Source organism: Dipodomys ordii, unplaced genomic scaffold (assembly GCF_000151885.1).
Source record: "Dipodomys ordii isolate 6190 unplaced genomic scaffold, Dord_2.0 Scaffold54, whole genome shotgun sequence".
Lineage (NCBI taxonomy): Eukaryota > Metazoa > Chordata > Mammalia > Rodentia > Heteromyidae > Dipodomys > Dipodomys ordii.
This window is the reverse complement of record NW_012267270.1, coordinates 2729128-2739371: the sequence shown is the minus strand read 5'-3', so window position 1 is coordinate 2739371 and position 10244 is coordinate 2729128. Positions and strand designations below refer to the sequence as shown.

The 10244-nt window shown below is 52.5% G+C and overlaps 1 protein-coding gene across 2 annotated transcripts; it reads right to left on the bottom strand.

The window, feature by feature from the left end:
• Window positions 1-322: 322 nt before the first annotated feature.
• Window positions 323-6320, bottom strand: LOC105989127 (chromosome unknown open reading frame, human C11orf24). 2 transcript variants are annotated; one of them, XM_013020953.1, is made up of 3 exons: window positions 6156-6320; window positions 3412-3580; window positions 323-1663 (listed from the first exon to the last, which is right to left on the bottom strand). In XM_013020953.1, exons 2-3 carry the CDS (start codon window positions 3485-3487, stop codon window positions 594-596), a joined length of 1146 nt encoding a protein of 381 aa, XP_012876407.1. In that variant the 5' UTR covers window positions 3488-3580; window positions 6156-6320; the 3' UTR covers window positions 323-593. The 2 variants fall into 2 exon arrangements, with proteins under 2 accessions (XP_012876407.1, XP_012876409.1); XM_013020955.1 differs by having other exon boundaries at window positions 323-1654.
• Between the last annotated feature and the right edge of the window lie 3924 nt (window positions 6321-10244).

Below are 10244 nucleotides of genomic sequence, written 5' to 3'. Positions count from 1 at the left end.
GGAAGTAGATCTGTGACTCTAGTGATAGCGCACCAGCCTTGAGCACAAAAAAGCTCAGGCCTGCATTCAAGCCCCAAGACTGGTGTGCGCGCGCGCGCGCGCACACACACACACACACACACACACACACTCAGGCCTGCATTCAAGCCCCAAGACTGGTGTGCGCACACACACACACACACACACACACACACACACACACACACACACACACACACACACACACACACACACACTGAAGGCACTGGGGCACGAGGAAGGCTCCACCGTGAGTGACTGTGGGCAGGGTGCACCGGCACGAGGTACTGCATGGTGAGGCACATTGTTTTTATTCTGGGGACCAGACATACCAGGATGAAGTGGGCCAGCGGCCCTGCATGCCCTGGCCACCACACCCTGCCGCACAATCACCGGCTACCCCGTGCCCACACTGCTTACAAAAATAAATATGAAAAAAGCAGCTCTTCCATGATCGTGGAACGGGTCTGGGAGCGATGAAGCATCTCTCTGGTGTTCCTCTGAAATTGCACCAAAGGATCTGGAAGCACTTGGTGGGGTCTCGGAGCCGCCAGCGCGGAGGGCGGCCCGCGCCCTCACATCTCCGAGTCCGCGTACATGCCGTTGATCAGGTAGTCGACCTGCGTGTAGTCCTTCTTCTTGTAGCTCTCGTAGGCCTGCAGGGTGAACACCACCACAACCGTGACGAACAGGGCCACCCCGAGAACCAGCACCACCAGGAGGAACGTTCTGTTCACCAGGGATGGAGCCAGGGGCTTGGGGGTGACCACCAGGTATGGGACTTGGGCAGTAGGCTCGCACGAGTCCGTGGCTGGCATCCTCTGGTCCCCTGAGCTCAAAGGTGTGGGCCCAGTGCCAGGCGTGGCTCTGGTCTCCCCGTGCCCTGGTGTCTGAGATGCGCCCGGTCCCCCAGGTCCTGAGTGAGGTGGCGTGGGGCGTGGCTGTGGCGTGGGGGATGTGGTCTCTGCTGTGGGGGCTGGGCTGGTGTGGCGGGCTGGCACGCTGCTGGCAGCTGTCTCCCTGGCTTGTGCCTGGGTGGTGGGCACCACTGCTGAGGTCACTGGAGCCACGGAGGGGCGGGGGGCAGTGGGCTCTGAGGTGGCGTCCGGGGGGCGGGGCGGGGTCCTTCCTGCTGTGGTGAGCACTGGCTGGTGGGTCACCACTGGCATGGTAGTGGGAACTTGTGCTTGGGGACCCGTGGGGGTTGTGGGGCTGGCAGCAGGGTGAGCAGACGTGGGCCCGGCAGGGCCCGGGGTGCTGGGGGCGCTGCCCGTGTGGGCAGCGGCTGTACGTGCTGTTGGCACGCTGGCTTGTGTACTTGGCACTTGTGCGTGAGGGGTGCTGGGAGGCGGCAGCCCGGCGGCAGTCGTAGACGGGGCCCGCTGTGAAGACGTGGCGCTGGGGGCGCTGGAAGCCGCACCGCCAGCCGTACTTCCCGGGGCTGCTGGAACGCTCGCATTTGTCCTGTTCGCTGTCCCTGTTGGGACGTGAGTGAGGTTGAGATCGGCTGGCGACGTCCGGCTGCGCACAGTGACGAGAGAGGGGGGCACCGGGGGCATCTCAGACGCCTGAGCCCCTGGAGCAGCGTCCACAGATGCGTTTCTCTGGACCAGTGCACTCCGTGCTCTGTCAGACACTGAGTATCCTCAAATCCAGAAACAAGGGGAGAGTCACAGTCACATCACTGGCTACGCAGGCTATGCAGGCAGGCCTTGCTGGCACGTACTCAGCTCTACCATTTGAGCCATGCCTCTATGTCTGGCTTTTTGCTGGTTCACTGGAGATGGAGCCTCCAGGACTTTCCTGTCCTGCCTGGCTTTGAACTGTGATCCTCTGATCTCAGTTTCTTGAGCAGCTGGGATTACAGGCATGAGCCACCAGCACCCAGCTCACAATCACTTTCAAACATGTGCAGGAGGATCACTCAGCTGTCCTCTTAGCTCTCCGCCCTAGGGGCTGTGTGGCAGCCTTTCCTCCACCCAGTGCCCAAGGCTAGGAGGGCAGTAGGTGGACACTCTATCTCTTCTGTCCACTCATAGCTGGCTGTGTAGCCCTTGGAAAAGCCCGTGGCTCTTAAGACTCTTAGAATTCTTAAGTCTTCTTTGAGCCCTCCAGCCCATGGGACGTTTAAGAGTGTAATTTTGATCTAATTCTCCACATGACAGAAAATCTCACATTCCAGTTGTGATTCGCCATGGAGGAGGTGGGGGAAACAGGGCTGGGAATGTGGCTTAGCAGTAGAGTGCTTGCCTAGCACGCACAAAGCCCTGGGTTCGAGTCCTCGGTACCACATGAACAGAAAGAGCCAGAAATGGTGCTAGAGTACTAGCCTTGGGCAAAAGCTCAGGGACAGTGCCCAGGCCCTGAGTTCAAACCCCAGGACTGGCAAAAAAAAAAAAAAAACAAGGATCAGGTAAAATGCTGTGTGCCTGTAATCCCATCTACTCTGGAGGCTGAAACAAGAGGATCTTAGATTGAGGCCAGCGCAGGCAAAGTTAGTCTAACACTATCTGAAAACAATCAAAAAGCAAAAGAACCTGGGAGCATGGCTCAAGATGGTAAAGTGCTTGCCTATTAAGAGGGAGTCCCTGAGTTCAATCCCCAGTAAGGGAGGAGAAAACAACCCAAACAACCAAATCCAACCCCAAACCCATCAGAGTCCTTCATTACACACTCCCTCTCCAGAGTTTACAAATCAGTTAATGGGGGAGTGGCTCTGTGGCTAAAGTGAGAGAGCCAGCCTTAAGCAAAAAAACTCAGGGACAGCACACAGGCCCTGAGTTCAACACTAGCATCAAAAAAGAAAAAAAAAATCTACACAAAGCAGTTGAATGACTGTGCGGATATTCACATGTAGGAAGAGCTCTTAGCCCAGGGAGGGTTTTGGAGATGAACTACGTGAGCACAGACAGAGGGGAAACTGAGATTTACATGTGAGACTTTCTACAGGGCTAAGCCTGCAGACACTTGAGGGCTCCGCTGCTGGTCCCCTGAGCACTCTCCACCCACCTGCCCCTGACGGGCTCTGCCCCACAGCCCTGCCCACCCGCACGGGGGAGGCCTGCGCTTCGCAGGCCTCTCTCTCCCGGGCTTGGGCTTTGGGGCCACTGGGGTCTGTGCAGCTGTCATGCAGCTTTTTTTTTAATTTGCTAGTCCTGGGACTTGAACTCTGGGCCTGGGCGCTATCCCTGAGCTTCTGCTCAAGGCTAGCGCTCTACCACTCGAGCCACAGGGCCACTTCCGATGTTTACTAAGTAGTTTATTGGAGGACAGTCTCTTGGACATTCCTGCCCGAGCTGGCTTCAACCATGATCCTAAGAGCTCAGCCTGCTGAGTGGTTAGGATGACAGACACAAGCCACCGGCACCCGGTCATCACAAGGCTTTTACTTACTCGGCTCACTCGATGCCACCTGGCCTCCAGGTAGGGGCAAGGAGGAAAGGCAGAGCAGCATGAAGGCTAGCCACATCTTGTGGGTGAGCAGGGGGCAGGGCTGGCGGTCCCCAGGCTCCTGGCTGGACCTTCAGGCTGTCAATGGTTCCTTTCTGTGGGGCCGAGGAATCTGAAGTTCAGAAAGCACACTGCTCAGAGGGCATTTGGTGAGCGGCACACAGCCTGGCCTGGGGTATAGGACTCCCTTTCACCCGCCATGGAGGCCCCAGCAGGGCTCAAGGTGAAAACTGAGCAAGTCTTAGGGCAGCATCTGGTGCCAAGAAGAGAGCAACCCATCTCAGTGTGGGGTGGCGCGGCCCCGCCCAGTCCTTGCCGTCCACTGCTTAAGCACCTGACCAAATTTCACAATGAGTCTCAACCTCTGCAAGGCACTCTCCCAACTGCAGTGGGCAGAGAGAACGAAGACTTAGACGTGTTGATAGGGCTAAACGACAGTCATCCTCAACTTCTCCTAGACATCTGCCCTCCCATCCACCTACCCATCCACCATCCATACATCCACCCATCCATCTACACATCCATCATCCATCAATCCATCCATCCACTCACCCATCCACTATTGATACACCCTTCCATCCACCATCCATAATCCATCATTCACCTATCCACCAACTCACCCATCGATTCACCCATCCATCATCCATCCATCCATCCATCCACCCACCTATCTATTCACCATCCCCCATCCATTTTTCCAATATTTATTGAGTATCTATTCACGTGCCAGCGAGTACACTTAGGACAAAAGATGAAGAATGGAGTCAGGAAGTGGGGTAGGGGCTGGATTCCCGCAGGAGAATCAGAAAAGAAGTCCTTATAAACTGGCACGAGTGTCCAGCGGGGCGTGCCTTATGCTATGAGTCAGGAAGGACAAAGCATGTGGACAGGCCACGAAGGCGAGCTGGGCTGTCCTCTGGGCGGAAGCTCTGGGGGCCGCTGGGGAAGGCTGATGGAGGACAGGATGCCATCGGGGTATTACAGAGCAGCTGCAATGGTGATGGCTTCCAGGACACATTCTGAGGGAGGAGAGTGGGGAGGGGGCAGCTGAGAACATCAGGGCCAAAAAGGTGAGGAAGAAGGCATCCGCCATGGCTCAATCTCAGTGCCTGAGCTCACTAACCAAATGGCCTGGACATAAGTCACACCATTTCTGAGCCTCACCGAGGGTATGTGATGTAGGTCATGGAGCACCAGCTCAGCACCTGGCTCAGCGACTGGCCCACTCCCAGAAGCACTTCTGGGGTGCTAGGAATGACACACAGCAGCACCCACACCATATGAAGGGATGTCCACGGGGGCAGAGGGATGCTCTCTGCCACCTATTGTCATAGCTGGAAAGAGAGCTAACCCACAAACTCTTCTGGGGAGTGCAGCCACGTCCAGAGGTAATTCCATCCAGCTCTGAGGGCCCCTAACACTGTGGAGGCTTACAAGTTATCCAGCCGTCCAAACCACACATCTGTGTTTGTTTTCCAAGGTGCAAAAAAGGCTTTATTATGACGAGGAAAAACGTTAGCGGGAGGGGAGGAATCTCCTGATGGAGAACCGGGGAGAAGGGACTGTCTCTCAGCACAGAACAACTCACAGTGGGAGGCACTGGGTAGCAGCGGTAGTTGCATGGCTCTCTCTGGCCCCCACGCCCCAGCCCTGCATTGGAAGTCTGCGGGTAACTTCAATGCACAGTTACACGGCAGGGGCTTCTGCTGGGCAAGGAAGGTCTTGGCTTCCTGAGCACACCCCCTCCCCCCAGACTCCAGCCTTAGGACCTTTTACTGCCCCTCATTACAAATCACTAGGGCACACTGGACACCAACAAATCATGCCTGTAACCCTCGCTACTCAGGAAGCTGAGATTTGAGGACTAAGGTTCAAGTCCGGACAGACAAATCTGAGAAACTCCCAGCAAAAAAGCCAGAAGTAGAGCTACGGCTCAAGTGGTAGAGCAGCAGCCTTCAGTGAGAAAGCCAAGTAAGAATGGACACACACAGGGGTGTACAGGGCCAGATAGCAAGTGTCTGAGGTATGGGCCCGGCAGGTGTGTACTTCAGCTACTGAGCCTGCCATTGTAGTGCAAAGGCAGCCACCGACAAGAGTGAATGGGACAGTGTGGCTGTGTCTATAAACACGCAGCAGTGGGGTTTGTCTAGTGAACTGGGGCTCTAGCACTCCAGCAACTCCCTAAAAAGCAGAGAGGAGCTGACTATGAGTTTGCTCCAGACTTCCTCCAGCTGTCCAGTCTCCCACCTTGGAATGCTCACCATGTCAGACTTGGTGTCCTGCTCTGTGGCCCCTCTCTTCCTGACCTCTGTCCTGTCTGTCCCCCAACCTGGCCCCCAGGCCCAGCAGCAGCACCCTGAGCATGGGGGCCCTGTGCTGTTATGCTACTAGGACCTGAAGCCAAGAGCAAAGGAAAACCTTCTGCACAGCCACCTGCTCCCTACATCCCTCCCTGTCCCCCAACCACCATGCTGCTCTACTCAGAAGAAGGACCTCAAGGGTGGAGGGCCACACATGAGCCCCCCTGCCCTTGCATCCTGGAAGGCTTGGCTATTACTTCATTTTTCTAGGCTTCTTCCTTGGTTTCCTGTCCTGTCCCAAATAGGCAGGCCCTCTTACTGGAGACCCCTGACCCCACCTGGTATTCCCCCCCACCCCCCATGGCCCACATGACCCAGAACACTCACCAGAGGCATCTGCTCAGCACGTGCTGACAGGTGAGGTCCTGTTTGGCTCTGGGGAGCTGTGGGTGTGTCACTGCGTCGTGCTTGCCAGGTTGACTCTGGCTTGGAAGGAGAGCGCAGCTGGGCGGGGGACTCCCAGGCCATGGCATGCTTGATAAAGGCTGATGCTCCGGCTGTGGGAACAGATGCATTCCTCAGGGTACATCAGAGAAAGTCTCCAATTAACCAACTAAAAACCAGAAATGGAGCTGTGGCTCAAGTGGAAGAATGCTAGTTTTGTGCAAAAAAAGCTCAGAAATAGTGTCAAGGCCCTGAGTTCTAGCCCCAGGATTGCCCTCTCAAAAAAAAAAAAAAAAAAGAGCACATTAGCTCATTGTACTGGGAAAATGACAACATGTATCAAAACTTTCAATGTCAGAACTTCTGATATAGTAATTTCTATACAGGAGTTTATTATCTTTTTTTTATTTTTATTTTATTTTATTTGTGAACATACTGTACAGAGGGGTTACAATTGCATGGGCAGGATAATGCGTACATTTCTTACCAAGCATTGCAGCCTCCTCCTTTGTTTACCCTTCCCATCCCTTCCCAGCCTCCCCCCTCCCCAGGAGTTTATTATCTAAAGAGGCAACCAGACACATGTCCAAAAATGGGTAAACTAGAATATTCATGATAATGTTACTTATAACAAAAATTGGGAATAGTTCTGTAAGGTACTATCTCATATGATTCCATTCATATATACAGTCTGTATATATGCACACACTTCTGTTTATTGACACAGCAAGATACAAAGCACACATCCTTAAGTGACAAAGATACAATAATACACAACAGTGTGCATATCAAGATTTTTGTTTATAAAGACATTAAAGGGTCTCAAGACAGTTTCTCTTGCTGGGTACTGGTGGTGCATGCCTGTAATCCTATCTACTCAGTAGACTGAAATCTGAGGATTGTAGTTCAAAGCTAGCTTAGGCAAACAAATCTGTGAGACTCCTTTCCAATTAATTAGCAAAATTGGACTGGAGGCATGGCTCAAGTGGTAGGATCTCAGACATGAGCAGCAAAATTGAGCACAAGTTTAAACCCTGGTACCAGCAGATTATCCTGAGGGAAAGAGATTTTGAACTTAGTAAATCTTTATAAATTTTATTAGTATTATTACAAGCATGTATCAACTCTTAAAAACATTCCTGAAAAGGACTGAGAAGGTGGCTCAGTGGTGGAGTGCTTGCCTTGCCTTGAGCTGAAGAGCTGAGGGACAGTGCCGAGGCCAAGAGTTCAGGCCCCATGATGGGGAGGGGGGGGAAGGGGAAACAACATTCCTGAAAGGCTCTAGTGAAAGAAAACAGTCTTGGCCCTGGTGGCTCTCACTTGCAACCCTAGCTACTAGGGAGATCTGAGGATCCAGGTTCTAAGACAGCCCCGGCAGGGAAGTCCTTGAGATTCTTATCTCCAATTTAGCACCAAAAAAGCTGGAAGTGGAGCTGTGGATCAAAAAAGCTCGGGGACAGTGCCCAGGCCCTGAGTTCAAGCCCCAGGACCTACATAGAAAAAGAAAGAAAAGGGGCTGGGAAGTTGGCTCAGTGGTAGAGCGCTTGCCTTGCATGCCTGAGGCCCTGGGTTCGATTCCTCAGCACCACATAAGCAAAAAGAAAAAAGCCGGAAGTGGTGCTGTGGCTCAAGTGGTAGAGCGCTAGCCTTGAGCTGAAGAGCTGAGGGACAGTGCTCAGGCCCAGAGTTCAGGCCCTGCAACTGGACCAAAAAAAAAAAAGAAAAAGAAAAAGAAAGAAAGAAAGTGATTTTCTTTCAGAACTCTAAGCTAGTTGGCCAAATAACATGGGTAATCCCCCTTGAAATACTAGCATATGGAGATTTGATTAATTCAGAGAGGCCACATGACTTACAGATTAGAAAACTCAATGTGGAGGAGGCAACTGGAACTTCAGAAGAAGCCAGAAGTACAGCTGTGATGCAAAGCTATTAAGTAGCACAAAGTGATTCTCTCGCTGAAGAACACTTCATGTCAACTCAGAACATCACAGAAACAACTCATCACTTACCAGAGTGCAGACATCAGTCGGGGGTGGGTGCTTGGGACCCCATAAACCTGCTACCCGAAATGAATGTGCAAGCATGCATGCACATGTACACCACCACCACTCCTGTGCAGTTACACATGCAGTCACACACATGTATGCATGCATGCACACACCCATGAGAAATCACACACAAAGGTGTGTGCACAGCCTCCACAAGGCGTCTCTCAAAACTCCACAAGCGTCCCAGGCAACTTGTGCTCAGAGCCAACCCCATCCCCTCCCAGCCTGTGGGGCTGGTGTCACTCCCACAGAAGCAGGAATTGGCCGCCATGGAGAGTTCCAGAACATGACTTCATCTCTACGGTATGGTCCTGATTCCACTTCCCAAGAGCATTTTCCAAATGTCAAGATCATGTGTGGGGTTTCACAGTAATATTTACAAGCTGACTTATAATGGACAAAACATCAGCACAGTTTAAAAATAAGTTTGCCCTACAAGTTTTCAGTGAGCCTTAAATCAAAATCTAGCCCGCAGTAGGCTCATTATTGCATCAGAGACCAGGGCTAAGGGAAAGATGGAAGGTCCTGCAAGAACCTCACTGAGCCAGGCGACAATCCTCAAGAAAGACACTCTCACACAGAGAGCTGTGTGTTTATAATCCTCGCTACTCAAAGCCAGCCTGGGCACACAAATCCAAGAGACTATTATCTCTAACTAACCAGGAAAAAGCTGGAACTGAAGGTGTAGCTCAAGGGGTTGAGCACCAGCCTTGCATGAAAAAGCCAAGCATGAAACCTTAAGTTCAAATTCCAACAACACACACACACACACACACACACACACACACACACACACACACACACACACACACACACACACACTGCTTATAAGGGTCAACTTCCCTATCCTTTTCTGGTCCATAACCTGGAGATGGCTCCCAATCTTTTTGTCTCTGATTTCTTGTGTTGCCAACCTTGCTATGATTTTTAACTCTTTTTTGAACTGTCTGTGATCTGTAGGGTATTGAATATAAATTCTATGAAATGGGTCTCCCAAGTGATTAAATCCTATTCTGGCACAGGCAGATCCTCAACAAGTAAATTCCAGTCTTAGTAAAGGTCTACAAATGTTTTGTTACTCTGGGACCTACTTATCAGCAGGAACGTGGGCCCCTCCCTAGTCCATGCTGTACAATCTATACACACACACCATGCCAGGACTGGGTAAGCCAGTCCTGCAAACAGCTAATCCTGACACGTCACCTGGCTGAACTTTGGTAGGAGCCCAAGGAATGAGGGACATATCACCTTGTATGCACAGACATTGTCCTGTGGTCTAAAGGATGTGTCTATGTGGCAGATGGAAATCTGGAATAGGAGATACCATCATCCTAATTGCATGCTAGCTTCCAGGTTTCTGGAGGTGAGAAGGTCTAGTGTTTGATGGCAATGCCAAACTCGACATGCCTTGACATCAGGCAGGTCCGGTGTATAATGAAAAACTTGTCATTTTTTTGTTTTTGTCAGTTGTGGGGCCTGAACTCTGGGCCTGGGCGCTGTCCCTCAGCCCTCCAGCTCAAGGCTAGCGCTCTACCACTTGAGCCACAGCGCCACTTCCGCCTTTTTCTGCTTATGTGGTGCTGAGGAATCGAACCCAGGGCCTCATGTATGCAAGGCAAGCGCTCTACCACTGAGCCACCTTCCCAGCCCCAAAACTTGTCATTTTTAAACACTCTGCTCATTGATTTCAATAAAAAATTTTAAAAGCTGCTTCTTCCAAGGGGGTAAAATAACGGGTGAGATTTCCAAGCACGGAGTTTCTTCCTGGGGCAAACTATGTGGATTCGCTTCCCTCCCAGCCTAACGGTGCTGCACCCACGCCCGGCAGCCCCCCGTGGGGGGGGCTGGTGGGAAGCTGTGGTGGAATCCACTCCAGGGTCCCGGGTGGAGAGGGTCTGGGGAGCAGCCCAAGGGCCCGTCAGGTCGGGGCTGGCCCAGGGGCCCTTGCCCACCCCGCACGGCCCCGTCTGCGGTCCTCCGCGCC